This window comes from Lepus europaeus, chromosome 7, assembly GCF_033115175.1.
Source record: "Lepus europaeus isolate LE1 chromosome 7, mLepTim1.pri, whole genome shotgun sequence".
Taxonomy (NCBI): domain Eukaryota; kingdom Metazoa; phylum Chordata; class Mammalia; order Lagomorpha; family Leporidae; genus Lepus; species Lepus europaeus.
The window spans coordinates 67,178,298-67,200,278 of record NC_084833.1 but is presented as its reverse complement, the minus strand read 5'-3'; the positions used below and the strand labels follow the sequence as shown (position 1 = coordinate 67,200,278).

General features: G+C 42.3%; 1 protein-coding gene across 1 annotated transcript in view; it reads left to right on the top strand.

The window, feature by feature from the left end:
- The window catches only part of INTS4 (integrator complex subunit 4), a 105,304-nt gene that overhangs the window by 68,799 nt on the left and 14,524 nt on the right, over nt 1-21,981 (top strand). The window contains exons 15-18 of the mRNA XM_062196764.1: nt 1,482-1,639; nt 14,823-14,916; nt 18,264-18,344; nt 21,600-21,730. Coding sequence (XP_062052748.1) covers nt 1,482-1,639; nt 14,823-14,916; nt 18,264-18,344; nt 21,600-21,730 — 464 coding nt within the window. The remainder of the gene's footprint in view (nt 1-1,481; nt 1,640-14,822; nt 14,917-18,263; nt 18,345-21,599; nt 21,731-21,981) is intronic.

Here is a 21,981-nt window from a genome sequence, read left to right as displayed (position 1 = left end):
GAGTATCAAAGCTAGGTAGTCTGATGAGGTATATGGGTATCATAATCACTAGGATAATAAACACTTGTCCAGGAAACCACTTTTTTTTTTTTTTTAAAGATTATTTTATTCATTTGAAAGACAGAGTTACAGAGAGGTCTTCTATTCTGTTAGTTCACTCCCCGAATGCCTGCAATGGCCAGAGCTGAGCTGATCCGAAGCCAGGAGCCAGAAGCTTTTTCCAGGTCTCCTACGTGGGTGTGGGGGCCCAAGGACTTGGGCCATCTTCCAGTGCTTTCCCAGGCCATAGAAGAGAGCTGGGTCGGAAGTGGAGCAGCCAGGACTCATACAGGCACCCATAAGGGATGCCAGTGCTGCAGGCGGTGGCTTTAACCCAGTGCTCCATAGCGCTAGCCCTGGAAACTACTTTTTAACAGTACAAGATTTATAATTATCTTCATATAAAACATTTGTATAGCATGCCACCTAAACTTCTTTGGGAATAAAAATTGTCACCGTCCATGAGTTAAAGATAAAAATAATATAACAATGGGGGCCAGCACTGTAGTGTAGTGGGTAAAGCCGCCGCCTGCAGTTCCGGCTGCTCCACTTCCTATCCAGCTCTCTGCTATGGCCTGGGAAAGCAGTAGTAGATGGCCCAAGTCCTGGGGACCCTGCATCCATGTGGGAAGACCCAGAGGAAGCTCCTGGCTCCTGGCTTCAGATCATCACAGCTTCAGCTGTTGTGGCCAATTGGGGAGTGAACCAGCAGATGGAGGACCTGTCTCTCTCTCTCTGCTTCTCCTTCTCTCTCTGTATAACTCTGACTTTCAAATAAATAAATAAATAAATATTTAAAAAAATAGGCTGGTGCCGCGGCTTAATAGGCTAATCCTCCACCTGTGGCGCCGGCACACCTGGTTCTAGTCTTGGTCGGGGCACCGAATTCTGTCCCGGTTGCCCCTCTTCCAGGCCAGCTCTCTGCTGTGGCCTGGGAAGGCAGCGGAGTATGGCCCAAGTGCTTGGGCCCTGCACCCCATGGGAGACCAGGAGAAGCACCTGGCTCCTGCGTTCGGATCAGCGCGATGCACCGGCCGCGGTGGCCATTGGAGGGTGAACCAACAGCAAAGGAAGACCTTTCTCTCTGTCTTTCTCTCTCTCACTGTCCACTCTGCCTGTCAAAAAAAAAAAAAAACAAAAAAAAATATATATATATATAATAATATACCAGTGGGTTAATTTTTATTCCATGCCTATGGTTAAAACATATACCATTTGTTTCTTTCTTCTGGCAGCCGTTGCTGTGTTGGGTAGTTCATGTTTGCATTCACTCTCTCCCCCTTCCTCCAGACTGTAGCAGAGGAAGAGAAAAAAGGTTATTTACAACATCTCCTAGGCTTTTCCCCTTTGCTTTGTTTGGCTTTCATTTTGTGTGGTTTCTTTGTGTTACCAAATGTTGAGCGATGAAACTTGATAGCATTATAATCCCACTGTTTGCTTAGTTACCAGGTAGAAAAGTGTTGTCATCAGCCATCTCCCCCAGCATCACTCCTCATGAGGACCCTTCCCAGCAGTTCCTGCAGCAGAGCCTGGAAAGAGTGTATAGTCTTCAGCACCTGGACCCTCAGGGTGCCCAGGAGCTGCTAGAGTTCACCATCAGGTATGACAACCGTCCCTTTTCTCTTTCTGAGTTTGCATTGCTGTCCTGCTCTGTTTGAATGGTTTTGAATACTGGTGTTGGTTGTTAGGCTTGATTTTCTGACTTTTGGCCTGTTTTCCCACATGGTTTTAGGAACTATGGCCATTTGGGTCTGAGTGTGGTTTCAATGTATTTTTTTAAAAAACTCTTTGACTAGTACAGAAGAAACTTTAAAATTTTATTTCTTGTCTATGAGTTAGGATCGATGTCAGAAAAGCAATGTAACAGTGGCTTATTAGGAGGAAAGTTTAATTCTCTTTCATAGACAGGAAAAATGCTGAGATGACCATTGTAAATGTAGGCTTGTTCTTGTGTCTCCATCTTCTGCACGAATTGGCTTCTGCCTAAATTTCCAAAGTCTAATCTCTCTTTTCCTGCCTGTGGGACAAAAGAAAGGACAAGAAACGGGATCATTTCCATTCCCACCCCTTGTTAGGTACACTCCAAACGTTGCACACTTTAATTTTATTTGCATCCCATAGGTTAGAACTTAAGTGAGATGTAGTCTTTATTTTGGGTAACTGATGCCTGGTTAATATTTGATGACTCTTACTCAGGATGAAGGGGAGAAAAAAATACTGAAGAATAATCAACAGGCTCTGCCTGACTTTATTAGAATGATCTGAATGCTATGAAAAGAATTGAAACCCATTTGCCTTTAGTAAAAGCAGTACTGTTTGTTTTTACAACAATAGAAAAATATGTTACTATTTGTAGCTTGGTTGAGAAGTCTCCTATCAGCCACATTCACTGACTGGATGACTTTATTCCATACTGAGAAATAAGCTATATGCTGGAAGCAGATCGCCAGATAGGGTGTTGCCCTTAGAGAGCCCATGGAAGCAAGATGGACATAGACAGTATGGCGGTGCAGAGTAGTGCTTTCTACTTAACTCATGCCTCTCTGTCCATTGCTGCATCTTAATGTGTTATGAAGCAGTTCTGCTGCACCATCCTTCACATTACTGACCCCATTATGTTAGGTCATGTCAGTTACTCATTCTTTCACTTTGCAACATTAACCTTGTATTTATTCTAATAGACCAAATGCCAGGGAGAGAGGGAAATACAAAATGGCCTTTGTTCTCATGGTACTCAGTGTGTGTTACAGACCTAGTGAGAAATCACTGATGGACTAAATGCTACAGTGGAGAGAAGTTTAGTGCTGTGGAGAAACATGCGACTGTGATTCATCAAAGTGGTAGTGGTCAGGGATGCCTCGCAGAGAAGACCCAGTACGAAATGATGACTGAGCTTGTGAGTCTGGTAGTGCAGGTAATGGGGGAAAATTCTGAAGAGCCAGGAGATGAGGGAGAATGGTCTCCTTGCAAAGCTGCAGTGGCGCAGTTTAGGATTGAGTGAATGGGGCTTTCAAAGTAGATTGATGAAGGTTCAAGTGTCAGCTCAACTACTTAATAGTTGTGTGTCCTTAGGCAAGTTTATTGCTCAGGGTTCATTTGTAGGGAAAAAAAAAGGCTTTTACTAATTTCAGCAGAGAAAAATGTGTGACAGTATGTTATATGACTCACATAATAATTGGGAAGGCTGAAGATGCAGTCCAGGTTGAATTTCTAGGAATGATTTACAGAACTTATTAGACCACCAAAAGAGCTGGTATTCCTTCTATAATGAAGAAGCTACCTTTGAGTCAGGATGCTAGTGATCTAGCTGTTGGCTGCACAACCTTGTCTTGTACTCTGTCTCCCACTTAAATTCATTCCCTATGCAAAACTTGGGAGATTGTGTTTGGTTGTTTGATGGTTCACATGTGGAAATTAGCTCAAGGGAGCCTGGGAAATGTAGTTTTTCTATTTGTTTTTAAAGATTTATTTATTTATTTATTGAAAGATAGAGTTATAGAGAATGAAGGAGAGATAGAGAGATTTTTCATCCACAGGTTCACTCCACAAATAGCTGCAACTGTTTGACCCAGCCATGCTGAAGTCAGGAGCCAGTAGCTTTATCCGGTCTCCCATGTGGGTACAGAGTCCCAAGCACTTGGGCCATCTTCTGCAGCTTTCCCAGGTACATTAACAGGCAGCTGGATTAAAAGTGGAGCAACTGGGATGCAAATCGGTGTCCATATGGGATGCTGGCATCATAGATGTTGGCTTAACCTGCTGTACCACAACTCCTGCCTCCAAAGGAAATGCAGTTTTTAACTTCACAGCCAATGCAGTCCAGGAAGATACATTAGATGAAGATTGGAATATGTGTGAGGAAGCCAGATTCACATAGCCCAAGTACCAAATTTCTGTGTGTTTTAGATCACTCATTAGGAGACTTGGTAACTAGTTGGACATTGGTGGGAGTGAGGGATTGGGAGTAGTAAATGAATAGTCTGGTAATCCACTAACCCTATAAAATGTCACAGCCTGTTCTAGGCTCCCGTGGGAGTGCCATGGGGCAGACTGAGCTGGGATGAGAATGCCTGCCCCTGTGTATATGATTGTGGGTGGCACCAAGGGCACAAGTAGCCTCCTGCACTGCTTCCAGGGGTGTGTTCTTTGCTGTGCTCTGGGAAGGCTGCACAGAGGTGTGTAGGGGCTCTCCCACTCTGAGGTTCCTTCAGCTACTCTGGCAGCAGGGCCTCCAGTGGCTCTGGGCCGCTAGCAGGGCAAGTTCACAAGGTCCCAGTGAGCAAGCTTTTGCAGTCTGACAAGAGAATACTGCTGTGGACTTGATATCATAAACTATTGGAGGCAATACTGCCAGTAATGATACAAAACTCAAAAGAGTGAAAGCTTGTTGTATAATGATTGGAATGACACAAATCCTTATCAAGTTGGAACCTGGTAAAGAAAGCAAAGTAGTGTGAAGAAGCTGCATTGGCTACATAGGCTAAGGCTCAGTGATATTCTAAGTGATGAAGTGTTCATGTGATACCATCACTATGATCAGTAACAATAAAGATTTCAAACACATGAAGTGATTTTAGCACCATTATTTGTTCTATTACTCAGTCATATATTTGATATTTATTGAGTGTTTGCGGTGTGACAGAAGCAGTGCTTTAAATATGGTCTGCTGCCTGCTTTTGTGAGTAAGATGTGATTGAAAGACAGCCACATTCATTCATTCAGGTATTGTCAGTGGCTGTTTGCATGCTACGATAGGGCGTTGAGTAGTTGCCACAGAGACCATTTGTCTGGTAAAGCCCATAATGTAGACTCTCTGACCTTTACAGAAAAGGTGTCCTGCCTCTTCATAAGCTGTGGACAGTCCTCGGCTCTGTGAGCCAAGATCCTGTTCCTTGCTGCATCACTTGTGAAGTGATACCTCAGTCATACTCTTTTTTTCTTCTCCTTCACCAATTTACTTAGTTTTAGAGGCTACTAAATGAATTGTTGGCCCTGAGCCCGGGAGAATAAGCTCTGCTTCTTGAGTCATCCCACCTAAATAAACATTGAGGTTTTGTCCTTGACAGTTTTCTCCTGTTAGCACTAAACCGAGTGCAAAATGCACAAAAATGACAATTTGGCCAATAGCTGCACTGCTGGATGCTAGTAGGTGATCAATAAGCACCTGTTGATTTGAATGCCTTCGGGTCTGGGTTTTAATGAGGTGACAGTCCTGCTGGGCTTTGGGCTAGGCTTTTGGCAGACCGATGTTCTCATGCTGTGCTCAGCCCTGGGCACTGTGTTTCTAGCCTGAGCGCATTCTTAGGAGGGTCATTAGGATAGTGAAAGATCTGGAAAGGAAAGTAGATGGAGCCATAGCTATTGAAGGCCTACTGTACTTTACAGACATTATTACAGTTATGAAGTAATCTGCTAGGAAGTGGCAGAACCAGAATTTGAATTTAACTCTGACTCTAAAATTGGTCTTTTATGATACGCAGCAGTGAAGGGGATTTAGGTTGGATTTACTTATAAAATAGCAACAGCCTTTCCAATGTAATCAACCACAACTGGAGGATCTAAATTTTAGAAGAAAATTCAGGGGCCCACGCTGTGGCACAGTAAGCCGCAGCCTGCAACAACCAGCATCTCATGTAGATGTGATTTTTGTTTTAAAAGATTTATGTGTTTATTTGAAAGGCAGAGTTAGAGAGAGAGGAAGAGACAGAGGCTGCTGGTTCACTCCCCAAATGGCCACAATGCCCAGGGCTAGACCAGGACGAAGCCAGGACCAGGACCTTCTACTGGGTCTGCCATGTGGGTGCAGGAGCCCAAACACTTGAACCATCTTCCACTTCTTTCCCACGCATACTAGCAGGGAACTGGATCAGCATTGAAGCTGCCGGGACTTGAACTGCCACCCATATTTGATGCCAGCATTGCAGGCAGAGGCCTAATTCACTATACCACAATGCTGGCCCCAGATATGGTTTTTAAAAAATTAATATTTATTTGTTTATTTGAAAGGAAGAGCAACAGAGAGAGATACCTTTCTTCTGCTGGTTTACTTCCCGAATGGCTGCAACAGCCAGGACTGGGTCACATTGAAACCAGGAGCCAGGAACTACATTCTGGTCTCCCACCTGGTGGCAAGTGCCCAAGCACTTAAGTCATCTTCCCAGGCACATTAGCAGTTAGCTGGATTGGAAGCCAAGCATCTGGTACTTAAGCTGGCACTCCAATGTGGGATGCTGGTGTTGTAAGTGGCTGCTTAACCCACTGCACCACCACAGCAGATGAGATGTTTTGTGAGGTTCTGCTGCCCTTCATTAGAAGAGCTGTTATCTATCAAATGCCATTGTATACCCACTCCTCAAAAATCACTGAATTTGAAGTCAGACAATGGGAATTATCACAGTTTTACAAGGAGTGAGCTACCAATTTGCAGTTGACTTGTTCACTTATTGTAAGGTTTCTGAGTATCCATCACATTCTCTGTGATGTTAGTAGAAGGCACTCCATGGTAAATAAGACAGCCAGGTAAAAATGGGGCTTACATGAGTTGGCATAGGGTACTCTAGAAGAATGAGGGGGGCAAGCATCCTTCTTTGGGTGGGGTAAACTTTGACCTAAAGAACGAGTAAGAATTAGCCAAGTGAAGAAGGGATGGGGCATGATCAAGGACTAGGAATGGGAAAGTTTCAGACCAGAACATAGGTGTTTCTATCTTTTCATCACACTGCTCTGTATCTGGTTAACAGTTTGTATGAAGTAATACTTCCTAGAATAATGAGATTTGAAACATAAAGAATCCTGGGCCCTCAACTCCCTCATCTGTAAACGCAAGATGCTGTGTACCTCAGAGGACTGTTATGAAGTTTGTTATAATAACATGTGAAGAGCATTTTGAAGAAGGCAGTTACGAAAGTATTCACTGGGCATTTGTGAACTTTTCCTTTAAAATCTAGATCCAACTGTGGCTCACTTGACTCATTGGAAAGGACTTGCTGTTTTATAAGTGAACCCAATCTAAATTTTCTGAGTGTAATCATGTTTAACATTCACTATTGAATGCTACAGTCACTTTTCTGCTGTTTCTCAAGAGATTTAATGACCTCCACTTTCCACACACTGGTTCACTCCACAGATAGGCCAGGCTGAAGCTGGGAGCCAAGAGCTTTATTTGAGTCTTCCACGTGGGTGCAGAGGCCCAAGCATTTGTGCCATCTTCTGCTGCCTTTCCCAGGCCATTAGCAGGGCGCTGGATTGGTAGTGGAGCAGCCGGGTCATAAACTGGCACCCAAATGTGATGCCATCATTTGAGGCAGCAGCTTTACCTGCTACTCCACAACACCATCCCCAATTATATCACTTTTGAAGTATTCCACAATAAAGTTGTAATTTTGGTGTAAAACAGCTCACTTTAATCTGGAATCAATAAGACTTCATTTCTGGAATCATTAGAAATACACTTCTTTTCTTATGGGAAGTCATTTATACACTAGGTAACTCTAAGGACCGTGTGATTTCATGCTTGAATTCTTTAGAATCCTCCTTTTGTTGTTCAGCTTTTTTTTTTTTTTAAAATTATTTGACAGAGTTAGAAAGTGAGAGAGAGAAACAGAGAGAAAGGTCTTCCTTCTGTTGGTTCACCCCTCAAAAGGCCGCTGCTGCCGGTGCTGCGCTGATCCGAAGCCAGGAGCCAGGTGCTTCTTCCTGGTCTCCTCTGCAAGTGCAGGGGCCCAAGCACCTGGGCCATCCTCCACTGCCTTCCTGGGCCACAGCAGAGAGCTGGACTGGAAGAGGAGCAACCGGGACTAGGACCCGGTGCCCATATGGGATGCCGGTGCCACAGGTGGAAGATAAACCAAATGAGCCATGGCGCCGGCCCCCTGTTCAGCTTTTAATGTCATTAAGGAACAGTGCCAGTTTTGTAGTCTGGGAACTAGTCACTAATTAAAGAGGTAGAAATAAATGCTTGTAACTTACAATCATCTAGGTGCAAGGATGAATATAGTTTTTTTTTAAAAAAGATTTATTTATTTAGGCTGGCACTGCGGCTCACTAGACTAATCCTCAGCCTGTGGTGCCGGCACCCAGTGTTCTAGTCCCAGTTGGGGCACCGGATTCTGTCCCGGTTGTTCCTCTTTCAGTACAGCTCTCTGCTATGGCCCAGGAAGGCAGTGGAGGATGGCCCAAGTGCTTGGACCCTGCACCCCATGGGAGACCAGGAGAAGCACCTGGCTCCTGGCTTCAGATCGGCGCAGCGCGCCAGCCGTAGCGGCCATTTGAGGGGTGAACCAACGGAAGGAAGACCTTTCTTTCTGTCTCTCTCTCTCTCTCACTAACTCTGCCTGTCAAAAAAAAAAAAAAGATTTATTTATTTATTTGAAAGAGTTATACAGAGAGAGAAGGAGAGGCAAAGAGAGAGAGGTCTTCCATCCGCTGGTTCACTCCCCAAGTGGCCGCAGTGGCTGGAGCTGCACCGATTCGAAGCCAGGAGCCAGGAGCTTTTTCCTGGTCTCCCATGTGGTTGCAATGGGCCATCTTCTACTGCTTCCCCAAGCCACAGCAGAGAGCTGGATTGGAAGTGGAGCAACCACACTTGAACTGGTGCCCATATGGGATGCCGGCACTGCAGGTGGCGGCTTTACCTGCTATGCCACAACATCGGCCCCAATATAGCTTTTAAAAAAATCACTTGGACCTTGGGGCCGGCACTGTGGCATAGTGGGTAAAGCCACTGCCTGCAGTGCCAGCATCCCATATGGGCACCAGTTTGAGCCCTGGCTGCTCCACTTCCTATCCATCTCTCTGATATGGCCTGGGAAAGCAGTAGAAGATGGCCCACATCCTTGGTCCTCTGCAGCGATATAGGAGACCTAGAAGAAGCTCCTGGCTGCTGATTTCAGATCCAAATGGCCCAGATCTTGCGGTTGCAATCATTTGGGGAGTGAACCAGCAGATGGAAGACCTCTCTCTCGCTCTCTCTCTCTCTCTGCCTCTGCCTCTGCCTCTGTAACTCTGCCTTTCAAATAAATAAATAAATCTTTTATTAAAAAAATCACTTAGACCTTGTAGTGTTTTTTTTTTCTAAGATTCCATGTTGGCCGGTGCCGCGGCTTAATAGGCTAATCCTCCGCCTGTGGTGCCAGCACCCCGGGTTCTAGTCCCTGTTAGAGCACCGGATTCTGTCCTGGTTGCTTCTCTTCCAGTCCAGCTCTCTGCTATGGCCCAGGAGTGCAGTGGAGGATGGCCCAAGTGCTTGGGCCCTGCACCCACATGGGAGACCAGGGGAGGCACCTGACTCCTGGCTTTGGATCAGCGTGGTGCGCCAGCCGCAGCAGCCATTGGAGGGTGAACCAATGGAAAAAGGAAGACCTTTCTCTCTCTCTCTCTCACTGTCCACTCTGCCTGTCCAAAAAAAAAAAAAAAAAAAAAAAAAAAAAAGAAAAAGAAAAGAAAAAAAAAAGATTGTGTCACCAAGCTACTAAGTGATAATAAATTACTAGTTATAAATTTAATGTTTTGAGATTGTGAGAGGTTGAAAGTAATGTTTGATTTGCATATCCAGAGTTTTTTCCCCTACTTTAGCATATTTAAAAAAATAACCAATTCAGCATATTGTGTAAATAACAAAAAAAACCCTTCAGTATATGTATACTTGTTTTCTCCTAATAATTTTAAAAAATAACTTTTTTTTTTTTCTTGCATCACAGATTCAGGATTGCTCTAGTGTGTGTTCTCAGGAGGGCTCTTTTGCCTTGCCATATCACATCTGTAGAAATGTGAACCAGTTTATCTGGGTTTATGTTATTAACAATTTTTTTCCTTTATTTTTCATTTTTGTTTTGAAAAACAGAGAATGAGAGACAGACAGATAGATGAGAGCCACCCAGTGGCTCATTCTCACAGCAGCCAGGGCTGGGCTAGGCTGGAGTCAAGAGCCTAGAACTCAATCCAGGTCAGGAGTGGAGGAGCCAGATCTCGAACCAGGCACTCCAGTATGGAGTATGGGTACCCCAGGTGGTGACCTAACCACTGAGCCTAATGTCTGCTCCTGCAACTGGTTTTAAATTAGTTGTGGTCTCACCTGTATTGTATGTATTTATAAATAATGAAAAGAGTTAACTAATAAATAAATGAGATAAAAAGAAGCCTTTTGGAGCCGGACTGACCTGGGTTCATGTCCTGTTTTTGCCACTTATTTATTCTGTGACCTTGTGCAAGCCACTTAAACTCTGGTCTTCAGTTTCATGCTCAGTGAGATGGGATTAACTGCAATTCATGTTGTGACGATTAAATGAGCACAAATTTGGAGATGCATAGCACAGTACAGTGCACATAGAAGGTGCTCTTTTTATCTTTCTCTTTTAAGAAGTGACGGGTCAGGCTAATCCTCCGCCTTGCAGCACCGGCACACCGGGTTCTAGTCCCAGTTGGGGTGCCGGATTCTATCCCAGTTGCCCCTCTTCCAGGCCAGCTCTCTGCTATGGCCCAGGAAGGCAGTGGAGGATGGCCCAGGTCCTTGGGCCCTGCACCCCATGGGAGACCAGGAGAAGCACCTGGCTCCTGGCTTTAGATCAGCGAGATGCACCAGCCGCAGCGGCCATTGGAGGGTGAACCAATGGCAAAAAGGAAGACCTTTCTCTCTGTCTCTCTCTCACTATCCACTCTGCCTGTCAAAAAAAAAAAAAAAAAGAAGAAGAAGTGACGGTCTTCCAATGTATGCCTAGATGGAAGCTTCCTGAGGACTGTGAGCATAAAGAGATACAGAGATGAAACACTATCACACAGAGGACTTTGCCCAGGGCTAGCAAGTTTCCATGTAGGTTTGCCTAGTAGTTCAGATTTCCCATGGCATTGGATTGGGCTGCATCTTGTTTTGTGTAATTCAGAGCAATTGCTACAATCCAGAGACAGGAGAATGACTTAATATCTGAAGGCAGTTACTACATAGACCGCTGGTCAGTGTTTATTTTTTGTTTTAATATTTATTTATTTGTGTTCATCCACTTGAAAGGCGGAGTCATACACATACACACATACACCCCCTTCTTGTTTACTCCACACATGCCTACAACAGCCAAGGCTGTGTCAAGGTGAAACCAGGAGCCTGGAACCTCATTTGAGTCTCTCCCATGGATGAGAGGGGTCCTATTTGAGTCAACATCTGCTGCCTCCCAGGATGCATTAGCAGGGAGCAGATCAGAAGCAGAACAGCTGGGACTTGAACTGGCACTCAGTATGGGATGCAGGTGTCCCACACTGCAGCTTAATCTACTGTGCCACCACATCTGTTCCTGTTCTCTATAATTATTCAGAAAGCTGACTCTTCCTGGGTGATGAAATGCTTCAGAAATAGAATGGTTCAGGCGTGTCTCTTGTGAGAAACACCAGAGAAGTCAGAGACAAGCTTACCACCAAATTCACATTTTTCATGTTGTTAGTTAGTTCAGGGTCTGTGAGCAGGCATTCCGGGACAAACTGAGGCCACTCAGTCTCATGAGAGAGATGATATCTACCATAGTCACAATTTCTTCTGTCACTTTGGGGATAATTTGCTCTGTGCTCCTCTGTGGGACATCTCTTTTGTAGCATCAAGGCCCCCTAGGAAACAGATTATTATCATAAAATTGCCAGTTGTGCATAAGATTAGAGGGAGGGGCTTAGTCCAATGGACAGCTTTGTCCAGACTACTATGAAATCTGAAAAAGCTTCCCTGGTGACCCACAGTTATTGTTTCTATACAGAATTTTGATGTTGCCATGAAAAATAATGAAGTTTCCTGTGAATGGTGAGATGGATTGTTAGGTAACATATATGCACATGAAAAAAAAAAAAAGCAGTACAAAGGAACTGGTAATGGTGGTTGTTTCTTTGGGAAGGTGCACAGTGGAGTAGGACACCAGAATGCAGATATGAGGAGGAGGACTATTTTGATTGTTTACTACTTCTTAGTATCTTTTGAATTCTGTATCTTATAATTCTATACTTTGGATATATATTACCTATTCAAAAACCAATATTGCTAACCCCCAAACAACTATTTTAGTGTCCCTTCTAATTTCTTTTCCACAGGCAGATATGTTTTTATATGGATGCAGTCATTGTGTCTACCTATATTCAGTTAGGTAATGAATAATTTTTTTTTTTTTTTGACAGGCAGAGTTAGACATAGAGAGAAAGACAGAGAGAAAGGTCTTCCTTTTTCCATTGGCTCACCCCCCAAAATGGCCGCTACAGCCGGATGTTGTGCCCATCTGAAGCCAGGAGCCAGGTGCTTCCTCGTGGTCTCCCATGCAGGTACAGGGCCCAAGGACCTGGGCCATTCTCCATTGCACTCCTGGGCCACAACAGAGAGCTGGCCTGGAAGAGGAGCAAACAGGACAGAATCCGGTGCCCCAACTGGGACTAGAACCCGGTGTGCCGGTGCTGCAGGGGGAGGATTAGCCTAGTGAGCCACAGTGCCAGCCGGTAATGAATAAATTTTAATGAATTTATTTGAGACACAGAGAGATAAAGACATAGAGATTCAAATAATACAGAGAGTAAGGGAGAATGTGAGTGAGCATTCCCATCCAGTAATTTACTTCTCAAATGCCTTCTGTAGCTGGAGGCACTGAAGCTGGGTGCCAGAAACTCAGCTCAAGTCTCCCACAGAGGTGGCAGGTACTGAAATTACTTGAATCCTCCCTTCTGCTTCCCAGGGTCTGCGTTAGCTGGCAGCTGGGATGAGGAGCTGGGGTCCAGTATGGAGCCCAGGCACTCTGATGTGGGATGGGAGCTTCTTAACTGCTGGCTTAACCAGCAGACCAAACTCCAACCCTCAATAAGAATATTTTAAATTAGAGGCATCAGAAAACTTTATCTGAAACTAGCATACAATGGTTATTTATTTCTGGCTATCATCTAATGTTTATATCTCCCTACCCTAAAATTTGTATGTTGAAAACCTAACCCCTAAGTGATGGCAATAGGAAGTGGGGTCTTAGGGAAGTAATTTGGTACTGCGATAGAGCCCTCATGAATGGGGTTTGTTCTCTTATATAAGGAGCCTAAGGGAGCTCATTTATCCCTTGCAGCATGTGATGACATGGTTAGAAGCTGCGCTCTGTGAGGAAGTGGGTCCTCACTAGCCACTGAATTGTAGGTGCTTTGATTATCAGGCTCTAGAACTGTGAGAAATGAATTTTTGCTGTTTTTAAGCCAAACAGCCTGTGGTATTTTGTTGTATAGCAGTTTGAACAGACTAAGACATTTACTTGTGTGACCAGAAATTAGAATGGAATGATCAAGTAACTTATTTGTGTCATTAAGGACCCAGTTTCTGTCTCTGGATTTTTCTTAGCCTTAGAATTGGTTTTATCCCAAGGCTTTTTTTTTTTCCTGTGGAGTTATGGTTGTCAGTGGCAATTAGGGCTTTAAGCACGCTTGCTCAGTCCTGTGAGAGACAGTCGGACACATCAGGCTGCTCCAAGCATTGAATGAAAGTCCTTCCATTTAGACTGATAAGGCCAGTTTAGGTCACATAACCAAAGGGATGACATACACTAATTGCCTTCGGCTGACCAGACTCTACCTGCATTCGGGCTTGGAAACATGTTCCCTTCCTTGAATGAAGTCAAGGTTCAGTTTGTCGTGAAGAAGTAGAGAACGACTAACTGGCTAGGCAACCAACAGAGTCTACCATAAGTATCTTTTTTGAAATTCTTTTTAAATTTTTCATAGAGAAAAAATTTGTTCATTGAATAAGAAGCTTGGGCAATAAAGTGTAGCTGGGAGAAGGCATTAAAAAGCACCTATAAGGGGCTGGCGCTGTGGCATAGCAGGTAAAGCCACTGCCTGTAGTGCACCCATCTGGGTGCTGGTTGGAGTCCCGGCTGTTCCACTTCCGATCCAGCTCTCTGCTAATATGCCTGGGAAAACAGTAAAAGATGGCCCAAATGCTTGGGCTCCTGCACACATGTAGGAGACATGGAGGAAGCTCCTGAATCCTGGCTTCGAATCTGCCCAGCTCCAGCTGCTGCAGCCATTTGGAATATAAACCAGAAGATGGAAGACCCCCCCCCCTTCTGCCTCTGTCTCTGTAACTCTGCCTTTTAAATAAATACATAATTCTTAAAAAATAAATAAATAAAGCAAAGACCCTTCTGCCCTCTACAACCATGAAGTCCCCTTAGTTCATGAACATTCACCCCTACAATAGTTTAGGCATTCCTCTTGGGAATGATTGCAGGGTACTTCAGAATGGAAAATGGAATTAAAACACAAATTTGTTTAAAAAAAATCTATAAATCATTTTAGTATACTTTTCTGCTATATATAGTTTTTGCGTAGTTGAGATCTTAAGCTCTCTTCTCAATTTGTATTTTAATAACTTTAGTGTTATTGACTGGATGTGCCATAACTTAACAGTTCATCTACCATTGGATATTTAAGTAGTTACTAAGTTGTTACTATAATAGTTTACACAGCAGTGAATATTATGGGGCATAAACTTTAATTTCTATTGAATATTTCCCTTTGAATTGCTTTTCAGTGTAAAGCTGCTGATGAAAATAATTTACTATTTGTGTGACTTTTATTACATAGTACAATTGTGCTTTCCAAAATATTGTATCAGTTTAAACTGCTATCAAAGTGTGAGTGAACCAATTTCATTGTAACCATTCTAGCATTTGGTGTTGTCTTTTAGAAACTTGCTAGCAATTTGCTAGATGTAAAATGAGAAAATGCTTTTGACTTATCTTTAAGTTGGGTTATCCTTATCCTGTGTTTGGCCTGGATTTTATTTTCTGTAGGGATCTGCAAAGACTTGGAGAACTTCAGTCTGAATTGGCAGGAGTAGCTGACTTTTCTGCTACCTACCTTCGATGTCAACTACTCCTCATCAAGGTTGGTTTGGAGCCATTATTTTGATGATTGTGATGAATGTACTTTAATGACTTTAGCAGGGTTTGAGGTCATAAGTGTAGAAATTTCTGGTCTCATGCAACCACTTATTAATGGAGAAATTACACTCTTCAATGTAATTGTATTTGTCTCTCATTAAAAAAAGTTAACTCCTACAGGAATTTGTTTAAATTTTGGGAGATTTCTTTTGTTATTACAGAATTAGAGCTGATTGGATAATCATTTTAATTAGAATTACAAGGATTTAAACTGTTTCATATAATTTGATTGGCAGAGGACTTATATGAACTTTTATACTTGAAATGTTCATTTCACTTTGTCAAAGTTAAAAGTTTAGTTTCATTATTTTTTCCCTTAGTTTCATTATTCTTAAAGGGACTAAGCTGCTAGCTTTTCATACTAAGTAGATTTTTTAAAAAAGATTTATTTATTTATTTATTTTTGGAAAGTCAAAGTTACACAGAGAGAGAAGGAGATGCAGAGAGAGAAGTCTTCCATCTGCTGGTTCACTCCCCAATTGGCTGCAACGCCAGAGCTGCGCCGATCCAAAGCCAGGAGCTTCTTCCGGGTCTCCCACGTGGGTGCAGGGGCCTAAGGACTTGGGCCATCTTCTACTGCTTTCCCGGCCATAGCAAAGAGCTGGATTGGAAGTGGAGCAGCCGGGACTTAAACCGGTGCCCATATGGGATGCCAGCACTGCAGGCAGTGGCTTTACCTTCTACGCCACAGCACTGGCCTGAGTACTAAATATATTACACACATACAGACACACACAGTTGGTATGCAAGAAGTTATTTAAGTTTGCTTTGTTAAAAGCTGATTAATTTTACTACTGTTAATTTAAGTATAATTTATTCAGTGGTTAAAATGAGGCTGTCAGTGAAGAAACTTAAAAACAGCCTCATTCATGTAACTGCTTAAGTAAAAACTACATTTTGTGTTCTATGTTCATACACTTTTAATAATCTATATTTCTGTCTAAATATAAGTGATGATGTTTAGGCTTTGTTTCTGTTTAATAAGGCTTTTTACCATTGGCTAAATGAAAGAGTGTATCTTTTTAAAAGAGATTTATATTCTGTAAATAAAAATTGGTTGAAACAATTTTAAAAAAACTGAAAAAAAGCCCTGATTTAAGTAGTTCAGTAGTTTTCAGTGTCTACACCAGAGTTTGCTGTAAATTTAGGCTCAGAATTTAGGAAAGCCCTTCTTACTTGTAAAGCTTTATCTTGGCTTTAGTTCAAAAAGTTCTTAGTCTTCAAAATGATTCATGGTATTTGACCAAGGTCAGAATAAATGAGGGAGTCAGAAATTACCTTCCCTTATAAAGTGGGAGTTTATGCTAAATGCATACGTAGGGCCTTGCAGGTCTGTCTATGTATTTGAATTGAAGGTGAGTGTATACAGCTGAGGAGAGTTGGGATTGAAACAGTGTTTCTTTCAAATGTAACCACCATCATAGGCGAGATAAGGAACATTTCCATTCACCCTCCAGTGTTCCTTCTTTCCCCTTTGTAAAGCTGTTCGGCTTTTCAAAGTTCTGTGAAACAGGGCTAATAATAACTCTGCCCTTGGTGTAAGGCTTGGTGTGAAGCAATGTGTGTGAAAGCCCTTGGCCCAGTGTCTGGTATGCAGTGAGGGCCATGAAAATGTGGTCTTCTGTGACTTGTTTTCTTTCCCAAAGAAATACAATGTGGCCTTTGAAAGCAATCCACTTTTCCACGGTTGGAAAAGAGAAGAGATCACTCCTAAGAGGAATACAGAACTATGTTGATTATTGTCAAGGGATAGCAGAGTAGGTAAGGTGTTGAGCCCTAGAAATTGAGGCAGGCATGTGTTAACAGGGGAAGAGTTAAATAAATAGTGGCACAGCTTCTCAACAGGATATTCTATATCCAGTAATGATCTTTATGAAGAATTAGAACACAGTATGACAAAATAGTTAAAGTATAATGTAGTGTACTGTCTGACTTAATATACTCTCTATATATTAAGAAATGATTAGAAGTAAATATTCAAAAAGTTCTGTAGTCTGCAGTTAAGATCTACTGCTGCCCACTATGCTGGCACTACATGTGACTTTTGAGCACTTCAGATGTTGTTACTTCACTGATAAGTGCTGTAATAACAGAACATAGGGGATTTCTTAGTCTTAGTATAAAAAAATGTAAGCTATCTCAATCATTTCAAAAGTATTAAGTGGTAAAATGATAATAGTTTGGATATACTAGTTTAAATAAAGTATATTTAAAATTAATTTCACCCATTCATTTTGCCTTTTGAAATGAGGTTGCTGGAAATTTTTAAATTATATATGTGCCTCACATTATATTTCTATTGTATAGAGTTAATCTAGATTTCCTTTTTACTTTTTTTTAAGATTTATTTTTATTTATTTGAAAGGCAGAATGACAGAGAGAGGGAGAAATAGAGAAAGAGATCTTCCATCTGCTGGTTCACTCCCCAAAATGGCTCCAACAGCTGGGCCTGGGCCATACTGAGCCAGGAGCCAGGATCTCCATCTGAGTCTCCCACATGGCTGTCAGAGGCCCAGGGACTTGGGCTCTCTCCCTCTGCTTCCCCAGGGACATTGGAAGTGGAGTGCTGAGACGTGAATCAGTGCTCTGATAGGGGATGCTGAAGTCACAGGGATGGCTCCAGTGCAGGTTTTTCTGTTTTGTCATTCAGTTACATCTGTCATTAGATGACATGAGAAAATAAGAGAGTACAGCAGAGGTTTTAGAGGAGAGATGAGGTCATAAGGATGGATAAGTGAGGAGAGATTTGGAAGGTAGAATCTGTGGCTGTTCATGATAGTTTTGAGTATAGAGAGATTGAGAGAGGGAGGATCTGCGAAAGTTACTGTTTTCTACTTTGGGTTTGTTGGCAAGGTAACAGGGCTACGTAAAGCAGAATGAGCGTGGGAGCAAAGGAAAAGAAGCAAAGTCAAAAAGAAGAGTCTAAATGGCTCAGGTTAGTTCAGTGACTGGGAAGAAGGGAGGCCCAGCCTCCACATTCTGCTCAGGTTCTGTGGCTGCTGCACTTGGCGCTCCTGCCAGGTGCGAGCTGAGGTGCAGGGCCTTTGGACTGGCAGCTGGATCAAATGGGCAGGAGTTGATTTAGCCCAAACTATTGGTCTCCTTTTTCTCCTTAAAATGTAGAGCTTATTGGCTTAAATGAAAGATTAATTGAGAGGAAGTTCTGATCAAGGTAGATTTTCAAAGCAAAACAAAGATGTAAATCTCAAATGTTATGAAGAGGCTTCCATAAATGCATGGAACATGGAATAAAAAGATGATGTTATGTTCTGTCCTGATCGGGCTTGGTAGGCTCTGCAGGAGAAGCTGTGGAATGTGGCTGCCCCTTTATATTTGAAGCAGAGTGATTTGGCCTCAGCAGCAGCAAAACAGGTAAGTTTATTGATACCTCCTTAAATACAGGTCTTTGTCTAGGATTTGTCTATTCCAAGGCAAAGTTAGTGTCCCTCCTGGGATTCCAGGCCTCTGCAGGGGTCTCCCTGATTTCAGATTATTGCAGAACTTAGTGATAGGAAAATAACAGAATTAGAGCATGGGGTACAGGTCTTGGAGTCGGGGGCCTAGATTGTAATCTCAGGTCCACTTGAATTTGTTGGGTAATACATAGTATAACTAACCTTCCCTGGAATTTTCCTCCTCTGTAACATGTGGCAGTTGAATTCAGTGATTTCTAAGATTCTTTTGTGGTCTCAGACATTATCAGTTGCATTTCAGGTAGTCATTAAAATTTCATAAATGCTATTATGAGTCTTTCATATAAAAATACAGTTAATCTCATTTTGAAGTTGTTTATAGTTTTAGCCTGTACCATCTCTTGAATGTTGAAAAGTCTTTAAGTTTCTGCTTAGTTCATTACATAGCATTTAATTTAAATTCTTTTGAGTTTATTTTTTGCTAGTCCTGAGCAGTTCACCTTCTTTTTTTTTTTTTTTTAAGATTTATTTATTTGGCCGGCGCTGCGGCTCAATAGGCTAATCTTCCGCCTGCGGCGCCAGCAACCCAGGTTCTAGTCCTGGTCAGGGTGCCAGATTCTGTCCTGCTCTCTGCTATGGCCCAGGAGTGCAGTGGAGGATGGCCCAAGTGCTTGGGCCCTGTACCCGCATGGGAGACCAGGAGAAGCACCTGGTTCCTGGCTTCGGATCAGCACGGTACGGTGGCCATTGGGGGATGAACCAACAGAAAAGGAAGACCTTTCTTTCTGTCTCTCTCTCTCTCACTGTCCACTCTGCCTGTTAAAAAAAAAAAAAAGAAAAAGAAAAAGATTTATTTATTTGAGAGGTAGAGTTACAGGCAGAGAGAGGGAGAGAGAGAGAGAAAGGTCTTCAATCAGCTGGTTTACTCCCCATGTGGCTGTAACAGCTGGAGCTGGGCTGATCCGGAGCCAAGAGCTTCTTCTGGATCTCCCATGCGGGTGGAGCAGCCCAAGCACTTGGGCCATCTTCTACTGCTTTCCCAGGGCATAGCAGAGAGCTGGATTGGAGGTGGAGCAGCTAAGACTGGAACCAGCACCCATATATGATGTTGGTGCCTCAGGCTTAGCTCATTATGCCACTGCTCCGGCCCCTCACCTTCATTCTTAGGTACTGGGACTTGGTGAGCTCCTGTGGATCATGTCTTCCAGACAGTGAGTCTGCATATGACCCAGTGATTATGAGCCTGTAGGAAACTAATGATGGCAGCTGTGAGTGTTACATTACACTTCACTAAATGATTTCAAGTCTATTATAAATGATCCTCACAGTAATCCCACTAGACAGGAATAAGTATTAAGTGCATTTCATCGATAAGGCTGTTAAAGCTCAGCAATGTTAAATTTGTAGTAAAGTCAGGACTTAGTACCCAGAATCCTCTGATACTCCTCATCTCTTACCGAGTTTAGATTCTCTCTCAGACCTGATATGTGTTTTATTGTTGGGGAGAGGTGGAATTTAATGACTAGAATCCAGAATGAGGCATGCTGGCACGAGTGGGATAAGGGTTCAGCAGTTTGGAAAGAAGAGAGCAAGGTAATAACCATTGTTACACACCAGATACTGTGCTAAGCACTTTGCAAGTCCCATTTCCTAATTAAAAAAAAAAAAAAAAAGTTTACTTATTTAAAAATTTCTACTTACTTGAAAAGCAGGAAGATAGAATAAGAGAGAGACAGAGACACAGAAAGAGGTAGAAATCCTCCATCCACTAGATGACTTCCCAAATCTGGAACAGCTGATTCTGGGCCAGGCCAAAGCTGGGAGCCAGGAACTCCATCATCTCACATGAGGATGGCAGGTACCGAAGAACTTGAACCATCATCTGCTGCCTTCCAGAGGCACATTAGCAGACTCGGAAACAGAAGTGGGACTTGATCCCAGACACTTTGATATGGGATTTGGGCATCCTAAGTGGTGGCTTAGCCCACTGTGCTTCTATGCCTACTCTCCCTACTTCACCTCCAATCTGATACTTTAAAAGTTTAATGATGTTTCTGCTGTTTCTTCCCTTTTTACAGAAAGGGAGAACTGAGGCACTATATAATTAAATGTCTTGGGGTCATTTCTGTTATCCTAAGGCTTTCAAAGGCAGCAAGCATAGAGGGGAAAGAGAAGCATCATTTGGCTAGAAAGAACTGATTTGGATAAAATTGAGCTGGAATTTTACAACGTATTGAACTTGATCTGGGCTCACAGACACTGTTTTTTGTACTTGTTCCCTCTCCAAAGTCTGTTAGAGCAAGCTTATAGAATGGTCTACCTGGATGACTAACATGTGGCTAACAGGTCCTGAGACTTAGTTCTTGGAAGACTATTTCTTGGGTTTCTGTACATAGTACCTATAGACAAACAGTTCCCAATTTATAGTGTTTTGACATAGTTTTTTGACTTTATAATAGAGTGAAGGCAGTACACATTCAATAGAAACCTTACTTCGAATTTTGAATTTTAAATTTTAATTTTTTCCTCTTGGGATACTGATATGTAGTATGCCCTGCTGTCATGTTGCTGGCAGCAGCAGTAGGCTGCAGCTCCCAGCCAGCCATGTGATCAGCTGTTACTCTACTGTGTACCGTGTTGCTAAGCTATGCTGTTGGATAGAACAGGTGTTTTGAGTGCATTTTTGGCTTAGGTTGTTTGCAGCTTACCATGGGTTTATCAATTGTAACCTCATATTAAGTTGAGGAATATCTAGTATTTCATTTGTTCCCACAGCACAGGAAGCTTGATTTAGGGTAAACAAATGATGCTTTGTAATTTTTTTTCACTTTTTAAATTATTATTTCTAAAAAGTATTTTTAAATTGATACATAGTCACACATATTTATGAAATACAAATTGTTTTGCAGTTTTATCAGTGATTAAATTTCCATATCTTTACATCAGCAATTAAGGTGATTTTATTACCTGATAAGTTATTTTTTAAAAATTGACAAATTATTCTCTTTTGACAAGACAAACTATAATAATTTCTCTCAGAACTTGAAAATCTCTATTCATAGAAATTTCAAAAAAAAAAAAAAAAGGCCAACTTGGAGCTTGGAGTTTCACCCAAAATGATTGTTTTAGTTGTAGAATTATTATAGAATTCTCTGCTGCTCTCATGAGACTGTGATATTTTTACTGATTGTTGACTACTTTTGTTTCCTTACAGATCATGGAGGAGACCTACAAAATGGAGTTCATGTACAGTGGTGTAGAGAATAAGCAGGTGGTGATTATACATCACATGAGGCTGCAGGCCAAGGCTTTGCAACTTATAGTGACAGCACGGACTACTCGAGGGTAAGATGTGGGGTTGGCAGAAAGTGTGGCATTTTCTCGTCAAAGACGCTTCTGAATGCATTCAGAGATTTCAGAAATGTTAATGATAAGAAAAATGAATTTAGGGAACGATTAGCTAAGGGACATGCAATCTATTCATTTTAAAAAGATTTTCTAAATTCTGTTCTTGAGTGAAATTAGTCTTGGAAATCTAATTGTGTCTCTCCCTTGCTAAAACCTACGCTAAGTTGTGTTGCTTGGTAGAGTGGGTG